We start from the raw sequence: 27,780 nt of genomic DNA on the forward strand, positions 1-27,780 counted from the left end.
TCTATGATCCGCAGTCGGCGGGCACCAATCGAAGTCGACGCAGTGGCGGCAATTGCAAACTTCAACGGGCAAAACAAGTTTTTTCCAACTAGTAGTTAAAAACTATTTTTAACTGCCGCATGTATGTCCATTAATCCCTGATCGATACCTGAGGCAATTTTTAGCCTATAAGTGCCCCCGTACATGCCATTCAAACAAGCCCCTAACGGTAAATACACAGTTTTCGAACAAAATATCTTCAAAATCGGCATGCAATTAGACGGAAACAAGAAGACTGGTGTATATAATTAAGTACCGAATTGCGTGCCCGGTCTTGTAACATTCGACCTCAATGGTCTTGAAGACTGGGTCAACACCATCGTAGATATTATGCGTTCCTGGGAAGACGCATTTTAGTGAACTCGAAATCGAAACTGAATAAACACAATTCCGATTTGTTAGAGCGTTAAAACCGCTGTGAATAATGTGCCCCATTCGCCATGCATTGCATGGCTAAGTTGCTATTGCAGACTTTCACTTTTTTGCAATTTCATCTGCGTGCTCTAATTTCCACGTTATTTCCAGATAACAGTGCGATGCTAATGTAAGCTGCTTCTAATCTATAACACCGCCATGGAGATCTGCCAAAGGCTGTTGACAGTGTTAAGTGCGTTTTTGACGTGTTTCGCGGGTTCCGCTTGGACAGCCCGATGGTCTCATTCGACGTATTTGAGTCCCGAGTACCGGCTGTTGTGGTCCTTGGGGCCGGGACCTCAGGACATCACGTTCGAACTCCAAGTGAAAACTATGGGTTATGTGGGGTTTGGATTTTCGAGGGATGGACGTATGGCCGGCTCGGATATGGTGGTCGGCTGGGTGGATCAGGGACAGGTGTATTTCCAGGTGAGTTTTATGCCTCGCTGCCCCAAAACGATGGTTATGGCCACAAAGCGATTTTTCGCAGGCGTTGTCTCGATGTTATGATTTTTTTTTATTTGTTAAACGCACAAGGTGTCAGTTTAAAAATTTCTCACTCCTATCGACTCGAAACGAGATATTTTTTTATCGTCGGAATACGTCGATTTTGTCATCGAGGAGGAACAACTTTTATGTAGAATTCACTGCTCTTCTTTCAACTTTCTACCTTCTAGAACCACTCTCGCAAGCATCTTAAATGTTGGGGGGGGGGGGGGGGGGGTTAAAGTGATGCATCATTTTAAAGGGCTTTTCATTTTCTACATTTTCGTGCATCACACGTTACATTTGACTGTTGCCTTATCAATTCTACAAATAATGTTTCACATTACTATTCTTAAAAACACACTTTCAAAATTACTAATTCTACTTTTAACACTTTTAGATTATTAGATGTTTTAAATGTTCTACATTATCATCCAAACGGTAATAAAGCTTATTTAGAACTCTTTCTGATATTATCAAATGCCACATCTGGAATAGCCTTGCTTGCCTCTGTGATCCCCCTTTTCAAACCGATCATATTGTCAGGTTGGGTTTTGCAAACAGTCGATTTTATATGCCGTCATGAAAAATATTCTAACGACGCCAAGTCTGGTCATCTCGCAGGCCATTCACGCACTAGGCGAAAATAATGCGGAGGAGTTCCATCTTGCTGAAAATAAATCGGTCTTCTTGTAGGATGTTCTCTCAATTTTATCTCCCGAATGAGTTGCCATTAAAGGATCAATTACGTTATCAAGTAAGTTTAAGTATAACTCTCCATTTAAGTTTTCCTCGGTAAACAAAGCTCCTATAACGGTATTTCCAAGAATACCAGCTGAAACATTTTTTTTTCTGGGCAGGGTGTAGCACCCTCCCTAAAAATGTGACGATTTTTATATCTCAGTTCTATCGGCAGTTTTGTTTATTGATCCGACCATTAACAAAAAGGGTGCACGCATAAAGTAAATATTTGTTAGGAAAATTGGTTATTATTAATTAAGTTGGTCATGGCTTTACAAACTCCACTCTCCTATCCAAATCGTCGTTATAAAATTCCTGTAGAATTTTCATTTTGAGGGGATGAAATTTATTTAATTTCAGTACTCTCCGTGCAGTTTCATGTGAAATTCCAGTTTGACTTGCGACCCTACGCAGTGAATTCCCGACTTCTTGAACGAAGGTTCTCAGAATCTTTATTTAAGCAGCTTCATTTAAAACACGCTAAACGACCTTTTTTGTTTGCTACGAGTCCGTAAAATTTTTATTAAGTCTAAAACGTATTTGTGACTCACATTCGAATTAGGATTTTTGCCATTAAAAACTTTCGCTGTTCGCGTTGCGCAACTCTCATGCTCTCCATGAATCAAAATAATTTTAGTTCTTTGCGCGTTATGTATATCATGTTTAAAATTACTCACAATAGCACACGAATTGTCGCACTAAATTTTAACTGATGTGAATTGTTGGTAACATCGACCAGTACCACAGGTAAGTAAATAATATTTTCCATGCAAGATAACATCAAAATTTGTCGAAATGGCATCCCATTTCAAACAATTATGAACAATAAAAAAATTTATGTTTTACGTAGATGTTTCTTTTCGAGGAATCGAGGAAATTTATTAGATTGATAAACATTTATTTTAGTGATAAGATTTTGTTTTCATTTTATGGTCGTCTCGATAAAAAATCAGTCAATAGGATTGTAAATAGGTTTATTAGCACAATTTCCTAATCGTAACACATGTTTGAATGAAAAATTCTTAGTTGCAACGCTATCAGTATCAAAACACTTATAGGAAAAACCAATTTAGAATGGCTAAAAACGCTCAACTTGATAGCGCAACACTCAAGTGCAACAAATGAGGTACCAAAATGGAGAGAATAAAAAGTCCTTTAAAATGATGTATCACTTAACCCCCATTAGCATTTAAAATATTTGAGAGGGTGGCCTGGAGGGTAGGGAATTGAAAGAGGCGCAGTAAGTTTTAAATTAAAAAAAAAAAAATCCCCCTCGATTATAAAATCCACGTGTTCGAGTATTAAAAAAAAATCTATTCCGTTTCGAGGTAATGAGAGTGGGAATTTTTAAAATGGACACCCTGTATGCGCGATGTTTCAAAGCTGTGGGATCAAGCTCCCAACGATTGTTCAGTGCAACAATAGGAGGCATTTGAGCACAAGAACCCATGTCCGGAAACTTTTCCCTAAGGCGCTGCAGCCTATTTTGTTAGTACAAAATACATAATAATGTAGTAATTATCCGTATGTGTAATTATCCAAATGTGTAATTATCCATAATGTACTGGGATTTCGTATTTAGTATTTGGTTCGTCAGTCGGAACAAAATTGGATCGACAGAGGTGGTCCAGGGCGGCGGCCCCCTGGATCGCCCGATCCAACACCTTTGAACTTCTTTCCGTCGGGACATGCGAGGTTTCCGGTTTATGAAACGCCAGAGGAAACGGGGCACCATCTGAGTGTGCGAGTCACTGCGGCGTTTGAAGTCGTTCAAAAACGATTATCAAAATTTTCCGCAAAAGTCCGCAGAGACCAAGCACGTCGTTTAAACGGGTGCAGCGAAGTGCGAGGATGATATTTTGATCAATTACCGTAGTGCTATTTTGTATAAATAAACTGAGACGTACTGAATTTCGATTGAGGAGACGTGTGCGGACACGGATTCTTGCACTCGGACGCGTTCCATTGTCGCACCGAACGATCCCCAAAAGTGCGATCGCACAGTCCTGACGCACCCTGTACAGCCGGTACAAGTGGTCGTCGTGAACTTTAATGGCTGTCGGGTATCTTGTTGACGCCATTACGTGCATTTCTAAAAATTTCAGGTTCCTGGAAAATGTTGTCACGGGGACAAACACCCGTCTCGGTTTACTTCTAAATGCAGTTATTAAGACAATTAAAGGCACTTTAGTGGCATTTTTCCGAGTTCACAGCGCCGATGTTTACCCAACTCGGAGAATGTTAAGACAAGAAAGTAACGAAATACGCGCTGCGCTCTCAAAGAAGTAACGCCGCTGCGATTCGGATCTAAACGGTCCGTATTAACATACGGCCACAATAAAATATTAACTTGGCTCAGGTACCTGACAAGGGGGTTTCGAGATCCATTCTCCATCGTGATAGGGAAATTACGGGCTGGTGCAATAATATTCCCAGGGCCCCACGTGTGTTACGTAAGCGCGCGATCCGTTCCAGCCTCGATTCCGGCAGCCCCTCGTACATTTTTTTTAACGAGTCAAAAAGGTATTTCCAGAGTTCCCGGTTGTAAACCGGCGGCAGTTTATTCAATGCTCCCTTTAGATTTAGTAGGGCAAAAATCCGGAAAACGCAAGTCAAATAAAAAGCCCCGGCAGTGCCGGGAGAGTCTTGCAGGAGATTTAATAAGCGGAAAGCGTAAAGCAAAGATAATTTGCTGCGACAGTAAACGGAAAATTCTGTATGGCACATCAGAAAGTAAGCTTTGTAGACGTGTTGCGGATGATTTAATAAGAGAAAAAGCGACACATGACGGAGTTTAATTTGACTTATTCAGCAGAAAAGAAGCCTGATCTGGATGAAACAAAGGGGGAGTCAAGGCAGGCATATATCATCGGTGTTCGCAAGTGGAACTAGACACTCGGTCTTTTTGCAATTTAAAGTCCGCACTCGGGAACGGCAGTCATGCATAATGCCCCGTGCAGCCACTAAAAAGATCGATTGCCGGTTACGAACTTTGTATGGAGAATTATTTTTCCTCCACCTGGAAACTGATGAAAGTTTATGGAGATGGCCGAAGTAATCAAAGAGAAATAAATTAATTATTTAACGGGACAAACATGTTTTCAGTTAACCGAAGGATTTATGCGCTTCCCGCTGCAACACGGCTTAAATTGTTTGCAGAGAAGTCATTAAGAAGACGACGCCCTACACAAAAGGTTTTAAATTCCTCTTCGGGCAGGCCATTATCGCGGCTATATTGGCGGCTCTTTTATTTCCCAAACGAGCTGTCAATAATAAATAGTCATTTTTTTTTCCCTCACATTACGACCAAAACCAATTTGCTTGTTAGGCCGCAGTGGTGCGCCTCGACAGCGGCCGGGTAGGCTAGATTCGTTGCGCGATTCGGGACAACACAAAATAGTGCTACTTGCAAAAACACAGAAAACTGTAGAAACACAAATGGGACAGAGCAGCCCGAAAACGTGACTTGTCCAGCAAAATTTTCAGTTGATACCACTGTACTAATCTCATCGATCCAGCGCCACCTTTAGTCTGCGTTACACAACTACCTTCTAAAGATTATAGAATCTCTAACGAGATACATATTTGTGAAAGATGAGTTTACGCGTTCTTCCTCTCGGTACGTTCCCTTTTTTGGCGCAATTTTAACGGTTCGAAGGCCCTTAAAGGCCCACGTCCATTCGGCTAGTTTTAGTTGGGAACGTCACAACCGAATCAAATATATCATTGTAGAGTTGGCTTGATCTGCTCTGCCGTTGCACTCGGATGCCTTAAGCCTTGACACGGTACGCAGATCACTGACCGTTGGTTCCGCCGTGGTCACACGACTGACCTCGGTGGGTGTACCACAAGTGCAACCTAAATAGATGCGTGATGCGTACGTACCTGCCCAAAACGACGGCGGTGGGCACGTTTTTCCCCCACAGATAAATCTCCTACATGAATGGGGCATAAATAACCAGAAACTGTGCCTCAAACAGCCGTATATCGCTATATTATCATAACGAGTTTCGGTGCGCTAAATCATCTTGCTCTACTGCTGTCATCTAAAACTTTATGCTAATATTGGGTTGCGCGAAAAACAAAGGCACAATGGTACCGCAGATAAAGGGGTACCATCGCGTAACGTGGACATGGCCATCTTTAATGGGAGGAATCGAAGCGTGGAAATTAAATAACCCCAAAAAAAATTGGGAAAAATGTACTCAAAATTCCTTCACTCATCCGTTAAGTGTCTCAATTTCTACCACTGCGCCGACGCGACGTCATTTAGCCATTTTCGTTTTTTCGTATGCCTCTAAACGAAGAGGAAATGATGAGTGCGCGATTCTGCTACTCCGAGCCGCCGATTAGGCTCTGGATGCAGTTGACATTTACGTGACATCTTTTGTTCGCCTCCAACAACGTGTACCAAACAAGGATGGTCACATGTGTCAGAGGCGCTGAAGTTAGCTTTGTTATCGCAAAGTGGTGGCAATTTAAAAATTAACTGCACAAAAAATGACCCACATATTTGTGTCTTGGATCGAACTCTGAGAACTGGCTGATTAATAGTGGAAATAACCTCAAAATGGTTCAATAAATAGATAAAGAAAACTCACGGAAAGCAATCAAAATTCCGTGATCAACGGCCGGTACGTGTTCATTCCATGATGGGTTTAATGGATGATATCTGGGAAGTTGTGCATGATTAGGTTGTTTTTCTTTGGCCCCCAGTTCGATTGCGGTGGATTATTGATACGAAACAGGGTTTTGATGGATGAGGGCAAATAATTTGATTGATAAAAATGGTTTCGACCCGGCGAACTGTAAAAAATTTAATCCGCTTAATGCCATTGAATAGATTGAAATGTAGTGCTTTGTAATTTTCATAATGGATGTTTTTGTATCGGTTTTGTGTAATAAGAAAGGTCGTCTCCAATTAACGGGAAAAATTGATCATCTCCGCCATCAAAACCTCATTATGCTAATAAAGGTTACATCCTAACAAGCGGCAGCTAGAACCATATTTCCTCGTTATTACGATCTAAACAATTTTTTTAGCTCCGATCCGAGTGTCTTTTTGTTACGGCCCACAGTCAAAGAATGTCACCTGGTTACTGCGAGGCATCGGACCGTGTATAACAACTCTTGATTGCCAACCGGCCTGAGGGGACGGTCATGCACGTAGGATCAGGACTTTGAGCCGAAATAAATAACAAAAAGAGAGCGACTGCCACTGTTTTCTGCAATCAAGAGCAGCTGTTCGAGGCCCTTAAGGCGTAATCCTTTATAAGGGCCTGCACCGACGTCAAAGATTTATTACGACAGCTACAAATGCGCCTAAAATTTGCAGCATCCTCTTCCCCGGGCACGATTTATATCGATGCATAATAGACATGTCTAAAGCGATCATGCAAAGTATATGGAAATGGGTGTGTGGAGAGATTTATGCTTGTTTATCTGTCTGTTTCAATATAGTCGTCTGAATAGCGAAGAGACTCGCGCCACTGACTTGAAAGGATAACTACAATGAAATTATCTTCAAAATCATTGAAACTCGTTCACGTCGAGCTTTATTTGCCTAGAGAAGTTTCTCCCCATAAACCACGATTTCGCTACACTAAAATAGATGGGCGGCATTAAAAGTAATCTGGGAAAATAGATAGTTTGAGGTCTGCTTTAGGCGCTACCCACATATTTTGCCTCCTTTAGTTTTCGGATTTCGTCTCATTAATTTGGATTTTCTTTGCCGGCGACTTTTCCGTTTTCGTGAATAGCTTTCCCGCCGCCCAAAAAGCAGGCTTAATCCGCGTTTCCGTGAACTCTCTCTCCCGTCGGGTTCCGACTCCGGTCCTGCCCCAAGGCGCACACCACGGAGAACCTTATCGGAGCTCATCGAAATCGGAATCTTAATTTCCAGTTAGCAACCATGTTCTTTTCAATTTTGGAGATCTAATCAGGTCCGGGCGCAAATTGAGCGGATCTCACCTCGCCACCAAATTACTATTATTTGTGCCGGAAGAATTACTTGTGTGTGCAAGATAGCGATTTCATTTTTAAACGTAAACGTACGCAGTAATTTGGGCCTTGGCCATTGGATTACACGTAAGGAACAATAACAATACCTACCAACCGAAAAGTGAACGGGCAACCTCTAATTTGCAGGTGTAAGGCGCAATTTAAATTGTGGGTTGTTTGTGCTCTTAATTCGAATTTAAATCACTTTTGTGGTGTGTTGGAGGACTAATGATGTAATGAGTGATATCGCAGTTACAGATCTCTTAAATTTCATTATTATTTTATTCGTCATTTAGCCGATTGTTTCGCCACATCGAGGTTGTCCGCCTGCATCCGCTCGAATAACGCACAAACATACATCAACTTTCGTAGTAACAACGTGGAAAAACTGAAGGAAACTCTCGAATTTCTATCATTTTTTTTTCTATCTTTAACTCCTCAATTCGAAATTGTCATTTCCTACCGCTGGAAACGTCAAACTGAAGCTGGAAAAATACGAAACTTAAAGGGTGCGAATCGTAATGCAATCGAAAGAATAGAAAATCGGGGGCACCTCTAAGAGAATTGACCCATTGACACGTGTCACCAACATATCATAAAAATCCTAATACGCCACTGGAGGCTTCAACTTGCGATTCGCAAATGAGTGCAGCCTTTGAAACGTTGAAAAATTATTTTTGTTTCACTGCCACCAAGCGAGGGCACACCTAAATTTGTTAAGAAATGCGTAAGACAAGATTTAGTTTTTTCCTGGAATGATCGATTGCCACCACTGTGAGATCATGTGTTGGAATCGAGCTATATCGAGCGAAAGAACGCATCAACGGTCCGGTAGCACATAAACATCTCTTTCTGGCGCATGCGCTTGCACGAAGACACAACATCGACGTACGTCGCGACTGCACTCAAGCTACTTAATCGCTAAGAGTAAATGTCTTCTCTTCAGTTCACATAGAGCCGACAGAGACAGCTAGAGTAGTGGCCGAAAGTAGATAGACAAACAGAATTTTTTAATTTAATTATATGTTAATTGAGCTGTTTGCTATGCATGTTTGTTATTTGTCACAAAACACGTTATGAAAACTAACAAACAAATATTGACAAAGTTACTTTATTGGTAATAAAAAAATAAATATTTGTAATTAAGCTGGACGAAAGTGATAGACGTAGCAAAAACAGTTGAATTTACTTAAAATTCTTAAGATATCAGAAAAATTTTAGCACGATTTGCATTTGGTTCATTATTATTATGTTGTTTACAACATGCGTCGTGGTATAAAAGTGTTTATTGATTTAAAAGAGCGAATTGTTAAAGCTTCTAGTGAGGGTGAACGGCAGATGTAAATTGCCCGCAGGTTCGATGTTAACAAAAGCACTATTGGAGCTATAATAAAAAGACATTAAAGAACTCGATCAATTAACCAGAAACTAAAAACTGAACAATCAAAGGAGCTAAACAAAAAAGATATGCGGAAGATAGAGATTATTAGTTCGAAAAATCCATTCATGTCTTGATGGAAAATTCGATCTGAGCTGGAAGTTTTTGGAGCTTCTATGTCTTCAAGGACTATAAAACGAACATTAGTCGAAGAGAAGTTATTTTCACGTAGGCCAGCAAGAAAAAACACTTCTCGGTAAGGAAAGTCGGAAGGTCCGAATGAAATTTGCTACACAACCTACTCATTGAGTCAAACGGGATTTGGAACGTGTTTGCTGGAGCGCTGGATCCAAGTTCAATTTGTTTAATTCCGATGGCATTCAATACATTAGACGTCCCACTGGTCAGCGATTAAGCCCTAAATACACCAGACCCACAGTTAAGTATGGAGGGAAGGATCGGTAATGATACGGGAATGTTTCAGCGGTTTTGGTATTGGCCCACTACATAGAATAAATGGAATCATTTGCAGATTTGTGTTCAGGGATACACTTCGGAATGGTATGGTGCCTTATGTTGGAGAAAATGTACCTTTAAGATTCCATTTTCAACACGACAACGATCCCACACATTCCTCCAAGTTAGATAAACGATTTCTTGAAGAAGAAAGAGTGCCGATTTTGACGCGGCTTTCCCAGTCGCCCGATCTGAATCCCGAATAGAAAACCCGCGGCAAGTTGTCGATTAAGGATTGAGAGATTAAAATTATTCAAATCGCGATGAACTGTTTACTGAAATTCAAGAAAAGTGACAAAATATTAATCCAGCAATATTAAGCAAATTGATTGAATCAATGCCGCGTCGATGTCAGGCAGTCATTAGCGGTAATGGGTATTTTACCATGTATTGGTGCCTTGGAAAACGTCCCAATTGAGTTTTGAAATGATTTGAAGGAAATCGTTATGTTTCCATTTTCATTTTAAAATTTTCCTTCTACCTTTGATCAGGTGAATTCCAAAGGTTTATTCTTTTATTGACATTAAGGTGCTTTTATCAGCACTTGTTTATTGGTTTTCGTAACGTGTTTTGCGACAAATAACAAACATGCATAAGAAACAGATAGATTCCCATATGCAAGATTTAATTGAAAATTCTGGTCGTCTACTTTCGGCCACCACTGTACATGACGCGGTGTAGCTACCGTTGAACGTAAATTGGTGACAATGGCACGGCGGTGCCAAACGCGCATCTTAACGGACAAATAAACAATTTCCAGCTAATCCCTGGGATAAAAAATGTGTTTAAATTGTAACTGTGAGAGTATACGAATATCGGCTAAAATCGTGAAAAAAGGTGAGGAATAAAGCGGGGTTGCATAATATGTCGCAAAACGGGGGAAACCAACAAAAATAGGAATTAACCTTGTCCTGTTCGGAACTGTCCGTAAATCTCTCTTTCCGTTTTAATTCAAAACAAACATTCATCGAGCGAAAAAAGCGACGAGTTATCACGAACTGTGTAGCGAAAGAAAACGAATGAAAAATTTTTGTTTACACTTCTGCTGAGGGTGGTGGATAATTGGCAAGTTTATAGGTGCCCAAACGTAATAGAGTCATAAATTAAGACCCATTCTCAGAAACTTATATATTTCTCCACGGCCGACACCCGGAGAGAATGACATTCCGACGATCGCTCCTTTTTTTCGTTGAGTCAGAAGATGAAACGCGATGAATTCCTCGGGATAATTTATAATCGCTGCCTCTTGCAGCGATCCTATAATTTCGTTGATGAGATTTATAATTAATATCTATTAGGAGGTTTTTTGTCTCTTTTTGTGTCGGACGAGGCTTTTTGTAGCCTCAAATCGGATATTTCTGCTCGCTCAGATACACGAAATCCATTAAACACTGGAGAACGAGTTCTATCTCCAACTAATCACGACAATGTTTACAAAACCGTAATGGTTTCGCTACAACATGGCAAAAACATGACTGATTTAGCGTGGACAAAGCGAACGGAGCATATATTTCATGTCGGGTATGTTTGCTGTCCATTATTAAAAGCTGACTTTGGTGTGGGGAAAAAATCGACGGCAAGCGCCATTTGGTACTGCTCCCGTCCGAGATCCAGTTGATTTATGTTCCTCCTGATCGTAAATCAACCCCAGAGACAAATTACTCCTTTGGCAGTCAACTAATCGAAGTTAGTTGTAAAAATGATGTTTTTCCCGGTTCTCGTAGGGCGCGATAGTGACGCCACTGGGAGTAGAGTCAAATTACAAAGCATCTTCACATATGTTTCATCCCCCCGAGGGAAAAAAGGGAAGAAGTATTTTAAGTGTGCCTTTGTAAAAAGGCCCGTATGTATAATCAACATTCTTTATTTGACGCTTTGTTTGGGCTTGTTGCTCGGACACTTCGGCTTTAATTGTTTTATGAGCCACTTTATATCAAACCCATTCGCATAAAAGCTTTTCTCGCCTCATTTTTAATTCCCACCACAGCCTTATTACAAATTTAGCTCTAATTTATGATGCAACTAAATTGCATTCTTCAAAGGAAATTGTACAAATTTGCCAGCTATTAGGTGCGCAAATTAATATCCTGACTGGGCCGAGATTACATAACGTTAATAACCGGGCTGCGAGGCATTAACTATTGCGAAAAAACGGTTGAATAATAATAATTGTAGTATTAACGCGGCTCTAATTGGTTCGAGGCGTTTGTTTAGAACGGTTTTACAATCGTTTTTGACTTTATTAAATCACGAATACCTAAAATTCCCATCAACGAGCATCGTGTAATGGCAAAAAATTAGGACAGGGACGGATTAAAATTCAATCGGTGCACACGCGAGTTGAACAAAAAAATTGTCTTGGGAACTTATTCTGCTCAGGTCTCAGGATTTATGGCTTGTTTAAAATTTTTGATTTGAAAGAAAAGAGTGGAGCGGGAAACTGCTTTAAAAGAGGTTTGTTTTGTATTATAGCGGTTGTTTTGCACGGAAGCTATCGGGGAAAAACACCAGTAAAATTAGCGGAAGCAAAAAGACCGGAAAAATTCAGACATTAGACAGAATCGCTAAATAACAAATTTTAATGCATAAAATTAACGAGGAAGCGGCAACTGATTGGAGTTCTATGGCCGTCTTTTTCTGCTGCACACGTTTAAATGGAGACAGAAAATGTGACGTATGTGACAACTGAATTCAAAACTCGTTTTGCTTTTTAGAGTAACACGATTGTTGACTTTTCTGACAAATTTCGGCGTAATACAATTTTTCAGTGGCATAATAGTACAATACAGTCGTTGTCTAGATTGTTTCGAGTACCAAATAAAAGGTACTACATGACGCATAGTAGGTGGCGCTGAGTAAGGTTTGACGACACCGCCACAGTGGTGGCAAACAAGAGTTGCCACAGACAAAATAACAATTACCTCACTAACTTCTGCAAGGAGGACAAAAAAACTAACGCAATTCGTAAATCGGACAGAAGTTTCTTGTAAGATACCCGTAAACTTTACCCATTTGACCGTCTCTGCATCTCACACGGCTTTCAAGATCCCATTAAATTCACACTAATCTGGACGCCACTGCATACTTACAGCAAGAAGTTCGTTTTCCGCTAAACGTGAAATTTTGCATTCATTACGCACATCAGTATTAATTAAATATAGAGTGAGAAACGTCGCACCCTTAACTGGAGAATCTTAGCTTATTTCGTCAATAACGGACCTTTTAACTTGGGGGGGCCGACTGTATCCAGATGCGCGTTCGCTTTATGCGGAGCAGCAAGATCGATTCATCATACTTTGTCTTTGTTTACTTCTGAATAATAAAGGACGGTTGTATGATCGGCAGCAGTTGATTTGCGGCATTAAATGTGTAGTGGTTGCGGATCGACGGCATGCGACGGAGGCATTCAAATTGAATGAAAAATTTATGAGTAAATAAGTTGAAGTGATACAGGAAATCGCGTGATAATCTTTTATTTAATTGATCTTGAAAACCTTCAGCCACGATATATACGATCTATATACTTAATAACTATTCCGTAACTAAACATGGACAGTACATTATAATAAACACAATAACCTTTGCAATTCCGTTTCATAAGGGAAATTAATGCAGACGTTAAAACAGTGGTGTAGAGTTGCGAGTTTATTCAGCATTGCATTCCACTGTTAAATTCAATTCGGAATGTTTAATTACGGAAGCTTTAAAGTTTAACGCAAAACTAAAATGACGTCTCGGCGAGGCATAAAGCCCCCAGGCCAGGTATAAAATAAGTAATGCCGCTTTAATTACGCTCCACCGTCCATTCTAATCCTGTTTTAATTAAACTTTCAATTGGCTTTAATTTTTAGTTCCAAATTAAATAAAGATCCGCCTCGCGGCCTGAAAAACAAACAACCCCATTAGGTATTCTTTCGCTCGATCGATCCAACATCCTGTCTTAAAAATTCTACGAAATATGAAGCCGGGTCATTCATAAGCCTAATCTTCACATAAAGGAAGACGCTTCTCTGCATTATACATCGTCGTGTAAAGGGAATATCAATGTTTAAGAGGCGCATAAATCCAGCGCTATTATAATAAACCTCGGCTGCCGCCACAGCCTTTTTAAATACCTCTTACGTTTACCTCACTCCCTGGTGGTGATTTAAAATTTAATGTCCCGAGCCACACATTAGTGGGTACCCAGATTAGGCTGGTTGGGGCCATTTAAGTCAAAAGTGATTAGAAAATTCCTTTGAATTTACAGAATGTGTTTTTGGCTCCTGAAATCGCTCTTGCCGCCACTGTGTTTATACCGGAAAATTCCAAAAAACGTCTGGTACTCCCCCTATCGGCTAGCCGTCCCCATTTAATGCCCCCCCCCCCTCCCCCCATGAAGGCAGACCAACAATATTTTGGAGTGAGCTCGTTTGTTTCACGCCATGGCCTGGATACGGTTGGCCAGTACAAATACTCTTGTATGTGGAACATTTGCGAGACGTGCGTCGCAGTTGGTCCACCGTGTAGCTTTGTACATCAAAGTCACCGGGGGGCACGCCCCCATTTACCGAGGTTGGATTTGTCCCATTTGCAGTTTCCGTAGCCTCCGGACGTAATCACCCTGTAGGAATTTATGGAAACATTGCTGATGCTTTAACCTGCGAAAATTCTTATTTGCCACCAATATGTCAGTGTCTGCAAACCATAAACGAAAAATACGGCAAAGATTCCACTGCCCTAAACGGCCAAGAAACCGTTGGAGGTCGTAGTTGACACTTACGGAACGTCTTCTGTCTTCAGCTGAGAACGTGTACCAGAAAAAGACGGTTAACGTGCCGTCGATTAGCGCACACCGCGGGGGGAAATGAGAGATTAAATGGACAAAATTAGATATTTCACTTCGATTTTTTGGGTTGCCCGTGGCAATGTGGCAGTAATCGTGCCCGCTCGCGCAATTGTTGCATATTATTGAATTGATTGAAAAATTGTGAACACTTGACATCGTTGACACGCGATGATAAAATGAAATTAATAGCGCCGCTCTGCTGACCTAATTACTCCATAAATCATCTCCCAAAAACTGTTCCAAAATCCTTTCCTTGTTGTCTGTATCGATTACAACGCTCTCCGGGTGTAAATCAGGAAATCTTTAAGCTCACAGACATCCAATATCAAAACTAATGAAGACGTCATTGGAAATGAAAAAGGCTACGCCATAACTCAAGTCGAACGAAACCACATTAAGGCCGCTTTTTCTCGGAAACAACTGGACAGGTTTGGCACACATTCGAATGTAAAAAGAAAATTAATTAGCGTTTTGCAGTGTTAAAACCTCGAAGCTTTTTGCCATTTTGCCCTTTTCCAGACCGTGAGATATCGGGCTAATCTTTCCGACATGAGAGTCAGGTTCAAAGCTAGATCCGTGAGGTCCTTCCAATAATGGAAAGCCGGCGTGGACAATTCATTAAGGCTTGAAATAGCGTTAAAAACGGTCTTCGTTAGACGCGGCCGACTCCATTAGGTGGCCCCATAAAAAATTGAAGGTAAATTGATTCGTACGAGCCCCGTTTGGTTTGGCGCACATATTGGACTCACCCATTTATTAATAATTACCAAAAATGATCGTCGGCTTTCTTTAACGAACATCCTTCCAGAGAAACAATTTGAAAAAAGGCGCTGGGTCACGATGCTGTAATTAAATTTTACCAGAACTCGGATGATAGTACTCGCCCCCATGCAGGAACGAGCTGCACACGGCCAGTTCTAATATTAATTTGGGAACGGTTTTTGTAGCCGCTTACGTGACTGGCAAAAGTAAAACCGAAACAAGGAAGTTTGCATGTAGCCGAGCTATAAAACGATTTGGCAGAGTTTCCTCCTTTATAAAATATATACGTAACAACCCAATGCAAAAGAATATTTTTTTATGTGCTCGTTCGTATGCCGAGCGTGCCGCTTTTCCAGTTGTTGTTCCAGAAGCCCTGAAAACATTTTCAGCAATTTCGAACAGGTGCGGGATTTTTACTAAACAAGAAATTTATCGACCGTGTCCTACAACTTGTCTTTACAGCTCACTGGAATTTCTCTTTAATTGCCCTCGCTTCGGATACGTATACACACTGGCCTTAATAGGCGTTGTTTCACAGTAATGAAGTCAAATAAGGGAAATAATAATTTCCTTTTTACATCGCACTATAAATAAAAATAACCTTAGGACACGACGATGAATATGTATAGTCAGTGGCGGCGTAACGCACATTCCCATGGAAGTAACGCTAATAATGCAAGCTCATAGCAATTAACTTGAAGTTGTCGCAATCTGAAACGGGATAATTTTATGGCGACACGTCCACTTACGGTCATTAGAGCCGTAATTGCGCTTGTGTCCCCGTTAAGCAGATGCTTATCAAAAAATGCCAACAAGCTCATGTGGGAGACTGCCACCACTGTCCTAAAATGTACGATAAAAAACGAAACTGATGCCACGAAACCCAGGTTGGTCATATGTGGTGGAGACAATCAGATATGAACGCGCCTGCGTATCGCAGAACCATCTGGAACCGTGTGCGGTCCCGACTAAGTTAATTTACAACCGGATTGGCACCATCTCTCGTCTAATTGACGTCTCGTTTTATGTGATCTTAGTTGAGGGTCATTAGGGAAGAGATTGGGGTTAGATGATCTGGAATATTGAAATTAGGTTGTCAAGTCCGTAAAAAAATAATAAAGAACGGGAACGTGGGAAGAATACTGAAGAGTTTCTGGTGTTCTCAATAATCGATATCTTGGAGATATGAACAGTCGATTGGAGCAGACACCTTTTTGCCATCTTTGGCAGGCCTCATTTGGAGGACAGCACCTGTTGGAGGGTTCATGGGCACATGCACAACTTGGGCGGTGGAAATGCTGGTTTACTTGGGCAACCATGAACACAACATAAAATTTTGACCGAAGAAGTTTACATTTCGACCCGTGGTACTTGCCCACAACTTTGCACGTCACTGTCTTTTACATACGCGTGATGGGTGAAGTAAGTAGCACTGGATCAGCAATAGAAATTTATCCGACAAAATTCAGTTTAATATTATTTCTTATAATTAATTTAAACGCATCTCAAGTTTATAATTAACATCAACACGAGTGTCTAGACCCAGACAAAAAAAAAAACATTATCTTCCGCGTTTCTTGCCGGACTTCGATAGAACCGGCTGGAAATCAATAATCTAAAGTCTCACCCGAATCGAAACGGCTCATTTACACATAATTTTCCCTAGCATTCATTAGGCACAACTATTTGCTCGTAATCAATAATTAAAGGCTGAAATAGCCTACAAAACAAACATGCCATCGTAAAGCTACACAACATTATTTTAAGGAAACTCCCAAATGAGGGTCGTAAAGCTTTTATCCGGATTTAACGATTAACTTTATTGGCCTCACATTATGTACTTAAATTTCCCGTGTATTGTCCATAAAAGGACTTTTAGTGTCAGATATTAACTATTACATGATTAGGTGCTTTCGGAGATAGTTATCGTACGGATGGCGATAATCGTCCTCGAGGTGTCCGCCGCAACCAATATCGCGTTTCAGATCTGATATCAGACGAAGGAACTGCAAAGAGATTATTATTAGGCAAATACCGGAAAAGCGAGAAGAACTAATTTTGAAAATCGCCCGGGAAAGGGGAATCAACATTTAAATGGCTTTTGCGGTGGGGCTTTAAATGCTATGCATGCGAAGCTCTAGTTAATGTTTCCCTTGGGAGCTTTTCGTGCTTACGGAATTTTTTCCGATGGATGAGAACTAGGAGCGATTATAAGTAATAAAATATTATTTATGTATTGTATTATTAATTATTATGTATAAACGGAAAACGTTAACAAGAACGGGGACATAATCTGAAAAAAAAATCCCTGGATACGACTAATTCTGGCTCGTTTTCGATATCTCGGACCGACATATGAATAAAAAATTATCCTATTTAAGGAAACCATAAATGAACCCTAATGGTGACGTGGCGTTTTTGAATAAATAATTAGATTGCCCTCGAAAAAATACGATTTGGAGATGATTAGCGGTCTTGCTACCATCATTAGATCTCTTCCAATTCACCGGTACTTTTTGTGGCCGGATTTAATGACACCTTAAACATCTGTCCTTCAATTTATTCCCCTGTAATAAGCCCTCCGGAAATAGAGAGAATTCCTGTTTATATGTTTGCGAATACGGTCCTGTCGTGCTCCGGGAGCTGCTTTACGGCAAGAAACATAAGTGATAAACGCGCTGTCATTGGTGCCAAAGATATATCGCCCATTCCGGGCGGTAATTAAGCGATTTTAAGGGGTCGTTATCGGGGAAGATAGCGAGCCGCAAGCTGCACGGCACTTCTGACACCAAAGGGTTGACTCGGCTCGCCCTTGGAGATAAACGAGACCCTTGATAAATTATTGGTTGCACCTTTAATTGGGCGACCGTCGTTTTATTCAAATTTATCTTCGGCAAAAGTTTCGATAACAATAAATCTTGTCACCCAGATATTATTAATCGGCTGTAAGGTTTTGCGTTAATCAACATAAACCCTATTTGTCCGTTAAATTGTTATTCGTCTTCGCTGTGCGTGTTGCTACCTTTGGACCTCAGCGGTGTGGACTGCTCGGTACGAGATAGCTATCTTCATCTATTGCGTGGGGTTGGAGCAAGATAGTGAATATTTCTCTCCTGTCACCAGGACACGTGGCAGTTACGAATTCATGCAGTGGGTTAGAGTGCAATTTTTTCGGTCATGGCTTGAACTGTGCGCAAATGAAAGTTGTTTACGTGAAACCACTTGCTCATAAAAAATCCCTTAACGGCAAAACTTTGTTGAATGCCCATGACATGTCAGAGTAGAGAATTAGCATACGTCCCACGTCGTTTTTCGTGGAGATCGCATTATGCAAACTCCATACAACACTTTAACCTTTTTATTTGAGGATTAATGTGCATCATTGAGTGTTAAAGACCAGTTCGCCCATGTCGAATTTAAATAAATACGCAGTTTGGGGCCCGATCGTCAGCCTAGATGGCTCGGACGATAGGCCCTGTAATTTATGCCCTCTCTAAGCGACTCCATGTTCGTTTATGTTCGCTTTTAATTGCGACTTTTTATTAAGTTGTCTGATAGTTCGGAAGAAAGAGAAGGAGATCAACTTTGCTTGTGGTTAGGTCAGGTTGGGTCCAATATTAAATTTAGGTTCGAGATCAATCATGCGTGTAATAAATTCAATCACGAAATTTTGTCAATTAAAATTCTTGCTTGGCACCAGTATGCCACTGGCAACCGTGTCAAAAGCGGTAACTACTGCTCATACATCCTTCTTTCTCTAGAACGTGAGGGGAAAAGTGACAGTAAATGTTTTTGAGTCGCTAAACACATGGCATTTTTAACGCAGTGGCTTTGAATGCGAATTTCGTTGGCCAAAATTGAAATGGACGGTTAAAAAGTGTCTGTTTGTCGAAGATCTGCACTCTGGTGGACGCGGAAAAATCATAGTTTCTTTTTTTAACTCCAGGATCGTCACGTGAAAGATTCCCCTGGAAGTGCCTTGGACCGTGAACCCGAAGTGGACCCAAGCCAAGACTATCAGCTCCTCTTGGGCTACGAGAACAGCACTCACACCGTTTTGCGCTTCAGACGTCGATTGGACACTTGCGACCACCACGACATCCCCATTACGGTAAGTTTTCCAAATACTTTTTCCCGAATTAATAGCTGCAAAGTTTCCTGAACGTAACTTCTCCATTTGTGCAACTTTTCGCCTCCGATAAAATGCGGAGGAATAATTCGATTAATATCGGGGGGTAAAAGTTTAAATGCGAAATTTGCAATTTTAAATCTACCCCTGGCCAGTTTCCAGCCTGCGGAGCGGGAAACGTCGGCGCTGAATAATTGAAGAACGATGCGGTTGAAGTGATAAAGTTGGACGAATGTCATTTTAGGAACTCGACTTTTTTGCCCCGCCTTGAAAAGTTTTAACTTTAAGGTTAAAAATTCAGGGTACAGTGGCGTCGAATAAGCGATGACCGGCTGTCACCGATCTCACCATTTAAATTCAATCGTATGTAAAAACGGCTTAAATCTTGCAAGACAATGGCGCGACGTTTGTCTTACTCGATCCAGATTACTTTTCAGGCCTTCGCTCGAAATTTACATAAATACTGTCTTATTTACGTCGCTGCTCGCCCAGAAGTGGTAGCGATATCAAGAAGAAGTGCCTCATTCATTATTCAATACTGATACGTGTGCTGTAGATGTCGAATGCTCGTTTCTTGTATGCGCTCGGTTATGCCATGTAAGAGACCGCAATAATTAAGCTTTCTTCAAGGAATTTTCCAGCTAGAACTAGAATTTTTTTTTTCTGCCCTCGCAAAACAGTCTCAGTAAAACATTCACGCTCGGGTAACATTTCGAACTCCCGCTCGTTTTACCTAATAACCCAAACTTAACATCATAATTCATCATTAGCGACTGACAAGATTGCTGAGGAAAGATAAATGCGCCAAGTCGAGGGCTGTCAGATCGGGTTTGAGAAATAGGCAACGCTATTAGCAAAATATGGAAAAGGGTCCACTTAAATCGAATTCGAAAACCGAAAGCCGACGGTTCTTCGACATTTGTTTGACGGGAGAAGGAGCGAGAAAGACGCGGCTTAGAGTGCGCCGAATTCCTCGTCGGTGACTTGCAGATAACCGAACGGAAATAGGGATTAGGGTTTAAGTTCTTTTTAAAGTCTTGACACTAATGGTTCAAGTTTTAAACGGCAAAAGTCGAAGAAATGTAATATGGTTTCCTTCGTGGAGTTCGAAAGCTGTTTTTCGGCCCACACGCTCACGGATCAGAGAGTATTGGCGTCTGCGAGGAAAGCTCAGATTCACGAGACCGTAAGAAACAGTCGATCCTTCAAAAATTCTGCGAATTACTTTCGGCAATGATTCCACGAGTCCGGGCAGTCGCTATAGAAATGATGAAATAACGTTGGACGTCGGTCAGTTCCGCTGTATCCTCCTGGCTAACTACGATTTTTTTTTGTCTTAATATCAAATAGGTGACGATTTTATTTTTAACTTTTTTTTGTGAAAACACTACCTGCTGTGGGCGAATGGGAACGAAAGTACCGGGGGCTGAAGGAGAGAACGGCTGGCGCAGAAATTTACTCATTTATGTTATGCAGTATACCATCATGATTACTTGCAACAGTTGGCGTAACTAATTAATTGTGGTCCCACATAGAGGATTAACACATCAATACCAGATCGGGTAAATAAATTCAAAAAATCTACATTTTCAGAGCACTCGGTTGCATAAAATCCAGATAACTTAATGTTAGAGTTTGGTACTGAAACTGATATGATTTATTCATTAAATACCTTTCTGGTGACGATGCTTAAAAGTGCAAAAATCGCTATTGCAGTAAGTGCTACTACACAATCTGGCCTGTCTCCATTAGGCAATTTCGTTCAAATTGAATGAAAAAAATTTTTATATCACAATTCAATGCATAAAGTTACCTTTTCCCGATGAACAGGGTATATACGTCCTGATCCTCAGTCGGTTCCATTTCGTGAACCCCAGATTTTCGCCTCCCACACTTGCTGAAATTCAAATAAATATTGAATTCTGGCTAATATACTCAGTTTCATGTGAAATGCACCATTTAGCAGTAATAATAATTAAAGTGTTGTAATTTTAGCCAAATAATGCTTCATAATACCAATGAATGAGTATCAAATGATCAGGCTTTCGGGGAAATAGAAGGAACGCTAAAAATTTTTTCTCATCGACGTTTTACATATACAGGTTGTTTTCTAAGTATATGTACTTATTCCTGAGGGTCATTTTAAGGCAAAAATAAGACTCTCTCTTATACATGTATGGTCTAAAAATAACTCCAAAACGGTAAATTTTCGACATAACATTTTTAGATAAACTTACATTAAAATCTACGATGAATCCGAAAATGGTAAACAAAATTGAGGGATTCCATTTAAAAATGCAAACTGTGTACTACCACACATTTATGGCGGACTCTGCACATTTGAAAATACTTTTAAAATATGTACCTCTCAAGAATCAAAAACTTTTATATGAAACATTTCCTTCTAAAACTCACATTTACTGATATATCCCAATTTGCCGCATTAATGAGCAACCCTGTATATCGATCCTTATCCGACTAAGTGAAAGAGATACATAAATATCATATCATCAATACTCAGGCCAGATAATCTAAGTTTAGTTAAAAATGGACAGTTTTAGCCTAGTTTGAGGTATACGCGAATTCCTCTAATAAATTTTAAGCAGTTGTCCATTAAATTTCTTATTTGTATCCACTGTGCGACTGCCGCCTACGTGAACGGCACGAAGTCCTACGTCATTCTCTATTCCACGTTTTTTTCAAAAAGACGTTTGCCTGTTTCTGCCACCGGTCACATAGAATTTTTGAGGCAGTGGTCCAAAAACCGGAAAATTCCTTAAAAGGTTGGTCCTTAAATACACTGCTGATCTTTTCTCTAGCTTGAGCTATCCCGTGCTGACCTGATTTTGACACTAAAACTCGTTCAGTCAGATCCTTTTCATGTTAAATTTTATCTCACACAAAACCAGCCGATAGTTTAGTCAGCTTCCCAGGACACTGCAGATAGTAGGGGAAGTTCAATAAATTGAGTAGATTTAGTCGGCTTTCCACGGCGTTTGGTTTCGTTTTTGTCAAGTTCGAAATATAATGCTGGTTCGGCTAAGTTCCTGCGCCCGAGTTAATGGGTTAAAATGGTTTTTTCTAAAACTTAGTCGGTTTTTCGCGACACCTATAACGGTAAAAAAACTGAGAAATGTATTTAGGTTCCATCAGCTTTTTCTGAGTCTTATGTCGACACGCCAAATTTGGAATATTTTATGCTGCAGTCAGCTTTCTACGTTACTTTAGTCGGTAGAGGAGGCTGAATAAACTGGGTAGATTCAGTCGGCTACCCACGGTATTAGCGTGTCAAGATGGAGAAATAAGGTCGGTTTAGTCAAGTTTCCGTACATTCAGTATTGCGGTTAAGCTGACAGGCCAAGTCTGTGAACTGCAGTGCACGAAATAGAATTAATTGCTTTGTCGGATAAAACTTTCATTTGCTACCACTTCGCAAAATGCCACTTATTTCAATCTCAGGGGCGACTCCCACATGTCATAAGCTCATGTCATTTCTTATTATGTGCTTAAAATGGGACAAAAAATATGTTTCTACGTCCTGCCATCAAACGCGTGATGTGTTCGCTCCAGCGAGTCAGAATACAAATTTAGTGGTACGAAATTTGAATTCTGAAGTTAGTTACTTAAAAACGGGGAAAACGTTAACTTGACACTTGAGAGGTATGCAAAATTTTTTTTCTGAGGTTATTCGCAGCGCAGTCTCGGCTCATCCGATATTTGACACTGAAATTCCTTTTCTGAATCCTTCCCGTGTTAAATTTGCTTTCAAACAAAACCAGTATTTCTTGTGTAGTTCTACGAAGATGCTGCATGAACACTCTCTACCTACATGATTCTAATCGTCGTTTTTAAGCTCGAACAACAAGTCGGACAAGTCGTTACATTACGAGCCCAATAAACCTAAACCAAGACGCGTTCATTAAAGTCAACATAAATTCCCGAAGCCATTTTCTTCTTCAAACGTTAATCAATAGTTTGGAACGTGTTTTGGGTACAACCACCTGAATAGCCCGGGCCCAAGTGATAAATTGCAGGGTACAGGATTGGGTGATTTGTATTTACCATAGGAAGAAATGCGTTCAGATAATATGTAAATTACCTTTAATTTCATTTTAATGATTGAGTTTTGGACAAAGGAATTGCATCTATGTTGTTTTTGACACTGTGCTTGAGAATTCGAAGAATCTCGCAGCTGTTGCCGAGATTCTTCGCTGTCAATTGGGTGATTTATGACGTTGTCGAACGTTTAATTTTGTGGCCGTTAATTACCTTCTTTGAAATTGGAGAAAAAGTCCGGTTTTAATTCATTACTATAAACGACTTAATGGTGCTCTTTGTTTTTTGTATGTTCAGGCAGATCTATGAGTGTGGGAAAGTTGAACACGCTCATGCTCATGACTTCCTCCTTCAAACCTTAATAAACTAGGACTCCATAATTATAATAAGGAATTTCTCCGTATACGCATGACAGGCAGCAAATAGAAAAGCAATTACGATTATCTGCGAACCGGTCGAGCCACAACCAGTATAGAAACGGTTTCCTGCAATATCAAATCGACCAAAACAACAATCGATAGCTTTGACCGACTGGTTGATAAGTAAATAAAGCTCGATTTACATATCATCGGTAGCCGAGCTTTCCCACGAAGGAGGAGATTTCACCGTTATCAGCAACTTTAATTATCGCCCTGTAAAAGGAGCTCATATCGTGCGTAATGGACTTATTATAATGCATATAGCATGTCTTTGCCTAATGAATGTTTTATGCTGCTCGCGATTGTTCAATTAATTTCTCCGAGACGACCCGGGCGGAAATAAAGAAAATGAATACTTTGCAATTTAAACAAACATTGTTTCATGTCCTAGTTTTAAGGCGCAAATCTCATACAACGGGCGAAACGTCGCATTGAATAATTAAGGGGATCTTTTCTTTATCCCGATGGTGGGCCATTCTTCCCGAGCTTCGTATAAATAACACAGTGTTTATGTAAATTTCAAAATGCGAAGCCCCGAAATTGTGATATCTGATTTCCTCAACTGCGCTCCTCTTATTTTTATTTATACCACTTTATTATACGGAGAAGGGCGGATTCACGCCGGTTCAATAATACCCAGTTATTAACCGTCATGATTGGAATTTCCCGAGTAATAGAAAAATTACATTGAATTATTAATACAACAATATTCCACGATAGTGTAATAACAGCCTACGCAACCTCCGAGGCCCATAAATTGCCACTCTTGTTGGTCTTATTCAGGTTTCTCCCATCAGCACGGAGCGCAACCTACATTCGCGGGGATTTATTACGTGGTGACCTCCTTTTCGGTTCAAACGGTCAAAAAATCAGCAGCCGACGGTTCTGAAATTTATTTTTATCTCAAACTGCTGTTAAATGAGAGGAATATCAGGAGAACAACATAGGAACACGAAAAAGATTGAAAAACAAAAAGACGAAAGATGGAAGACAGAATTTATGGCCGCAAATAGTCAAAAATTCCATTAGGAAATTTCATTTACTTCTGAGATGAGATTTTCGGAAAATTTGGAATAAGGAAATTGGGATTCTAGTCCGCTGCATCCGAGACAATACCGTGCGGTTTGTGCCGGCAACGATAAAATATGTATTGTCTCCTTTCCAATAGGCGTAATAAAGAGGGATGGGAAGTGTCAAATAATTCCTGCCATTGGCATAGGTGGCACTCGCGTCGAGGTAGCAAATGAGAATTTCAACCGACAAAAGTTACCTTTTCTCGATAGAAATTAAATTTATAATGTAGTGTGGTAGTGGCGCAGCCCATTTTAATTTTATATTGTATCTGTCATGGTAAGTCTGGTAACATTCCTAATTGATGATTTTGTTTTAGAACGACACAATGCGCATCGTCTGGGCGTTCCACAAAGACGAACCCACAGGTGGGGCCGTGGGCCCCAAATCACTGCCACGTCACGCGTTAGCAAACCGAGGTGCGCAGTCCTTGTACTTGGTGCAACGCGCAGACCAGGACGGCCCAAGTCCTGAGGAGACCGTCAAAGTGTGGGAAATGCGAAACCCAGCAGTCGAACCGCCCTCCATCCCAGGAGACACCTTATACTGGTGTCGGGTATTCCGGATACCTCCCAGCATCAATAAAAAGCATCATTTGATTCGTGTAAGTTGATATTTCCATGGTAATGCTGTCGGCGTGTCTCCGGCCGAAAGAACTTCAATTTAAAGTTGCAACTTGACGCTTTTAGAACGAAGTTTTCCCTGTTCCCGAGGGAGTTTTGTCCTTCTAACGATACAAGAAATAATCGCACTTATACTTAGGAATTCAGTTTGCTTGACACTTGTCGATATCTCGTTCAAAGTTTTATCGTTAGAAACATGGATGGCGTGTCCGCAGTTGTTAAACTAAAAATTGTAATTGCGAGGGCCCACTCCACAATTTCCCGAAATACTATATTAGCATTTTCGGGTCATTATTCATGTAGATTCGGTGTAATTATGGGATTTCGCTGTTTTAATAATCGGGAACGTTAATGCGAAATTATGTAGAGGACGTGGCCGGCATTCAATAACTTCATTGAAATTTATATGCCTGCGATTATAATAGTCGTGTGCAACGGATAATGAGGGATTTAATTTGATCGGTTTTCCTTAAATTCTTCCATTATTCATCGGTTGGAAATTTCATGCAGACGCACCGCATAGTTTGGGCATTGATGAGAAACCTCATTAGTACGCGGAAATGTCGAAAACGTCATGTGAAAGAATGAAATTTTAGACACTTCTGTTGCATACATGTAGTTTCGTCCATTCAAAGGGACAAAGCAAAATGCGACGAATGAATTCAATTGAGCAGCTAAGCAATTGATTGATTGTTCGGTTGCGCACTTAATACACCTCTGGCTTTAGTTTTCTCGGTGTACGAATCCATTTTTTCTCATTCAAATTGACTTTTTGTTGCTTTGTTCACATTCGAGTATTATTTTTATTGCGGCACTCGAATTTCCCAGGTTAAATCGAAATTATGTTCGCGGCGCGTTTCTCGGGCACCGATTTGCTTTTATAACTTTTCCGAATTTTATGGATAAACCGGGATATGATCATTAATCTTCATTTGGTTTTATTCCCTTTTCAAATTCGGTCCTTTTATCGACGCCACTTCAGGGGCGGTTACGAGCCGAACGAATTTATTCCGCGGCAGCGGCGGTTGTGTTTTCTGAAAGCCGTCAAATTGCCTTTATGACGCCTTATTTATCCCCTTTTATCCATAATCAAGATCCATCCTTTTAATCAAGAAAACAATCATTTAAGAATTTCCATTATAAGAGATTGAATTCGTGTTACGGAATTTGCATCTCTACGAGGGGAACAAATGCCCTGTTTAGAGAAAGAAATAATAAGGTTATGCAACATCGGCGAGAAAGAGGGCAACAAAAAAGGGTACACTGCAGGGAGTTCGGAACATTCGAGCAATTTGCATTCAATCTTCGGGGAGTTGAAAAGAAGTATGACGAGTGAAACTCTTTCCGTTCAAATTGAATGAACGCGTATGGCGGCAAAATCTGCACTTTCAGGTTTCGGGGCTACACTCACTGAATGCCAAATGCGAACCTTATTTCCTATATCGAGGAAATTTACAGGAGTTTTTGCAAATTTTTTACCGTGGAAGTTTAGTGTTCGTTTAACACAGGTCCAACTATTAATTAACTCGTGCAGCATCGGGCTCTGCTCATTAGGACTAATTAGGCGAAAGAATATTAATTATTGCGATTTAGAAAGTTGTAAAACCCCTATGAAATTTGTTATTTAAAGACACATTAATTGAAATTTATTAGCAAGGGCGTGTTTAGGGGGTCTCTAATGAAGGAATTCAGGTTGCGAAGTTTGTTTCGGGTAGTCACCTCAGGATAGCATTTTTTAATCTTTAGATGAACATGAAAATTAAATAAAATTCGCCAAGACGTTGACAATTCAAACATTAAGAATTAAAAAATAAATAAATAATTGTCGGTTAAAACTCATATTGGCTTCCTCTGCCCCCCTGCTGCAAAAGGAACCGTTTCCCAGGAACCCATTCCTGTCTGTTATGCGCGTGCGAAAGAGGACAGAGAATGTTTTCTTGCCGCTGTCATGGCGTTTTCAGACGCAGTGAGTTGGGTATGACGTTCGTGGTTCAAAACTGACGTTATGGTCGCGAGGAAGTGACCATTTCATCCTCTTCGTCTAGTTTCTAGTTTTCTGTCTAATCCCTAGTTTTCGGCATATTTCCGATTTAGTTGTACCATTGTTCGCAAGGCATCCCCCCGTACATTTGATCATATATAGGGCGTTTCGCAAACATACCGACAAACTTTCAGGGGATGCACAGCTCATGAAAACGAGTATCTAGAACGAACAAAGTTAGGTCCGAAATCGCTTCGTTTCCAAGATGCAGAGTGTGATATGTCGAAAATCAACACTTTTCTTGAATCAATGCCCAAAAGATGTGCTGGATTCATGG

General features: G+C 40.5%; 2 protein-coding genes across 8 annotated transcripts in view; one reads left to right on the forward strand and one right to left on the reverse strand.

The window, feature by feature from the left end:
• Window positions 1-27,780, reverse strand: part of LOC136341985 (uncharacterized) — a 185,995-nt gene that overhangs the window by 105,778 nt on the left and 52,437 nt on the right. For 6 of the 7 annotated variants that reach the window (XR_010732570.1, XR_010732568.1, XR_010732572.1 and 3 more), the window contains exon 3: window positions 21,107-21,190. Coding sequence is in view for 2 of the 7 variants with exons in the window: in XM_066287419.1 (XP_066143516.1) it covers window positions 21,107-21,190 (84 nt within the window). In the remaining 5 variants the exon portion in view is untranslated. Of the gene's footprint in view, window positions 1-16,901; window positions 17,171-21,106; window positions 21,191-27,780 lie in introns of those variants that run through there. The other variant, XR_010732571.1, reaches the window with a different exon arrangement.
• Window positions 1-27,780, forward strand: part of olf413 — a 66,655-nt gene that overhangs the window by 15,112 nt on the left and 23,763 nt on the right. The window contains exons 2-4 of the mRNA XM_066287387.1: window positions 565-882; window positions 19,111-19,275; window positions 25,159-25,443. Of these exons, the coding sequence (XP_066143484.1) occupies window positions 613-882; window positions 19,111-19,275; window positions 25,159-25,443 (720 nt within the window). The 5' untranslated portion in view covers window positions 565-612. The remainder of the gene's footprint in view (window positions 1-564; window positions 883-19,110; window positions 19,276-25,158; window positions 25,444-27,780) is intronic.

Source organism: Euwallacea fornicatus, chromosome 11 (genome assembly GCF_040115645.1).
Source record: "Euwallacea fornicatus isolate EFF26 chromosome 11, ASM4011564v1, whole genome shotgun sequence".
NCBI classification, from domain to species: domain Eukaryota; kingdom Metazoa; phylum Arthropoda; class Insecta; order Coleoptera; family Curculionidae; genus Euwallacea; species Euwallacea fornicatus.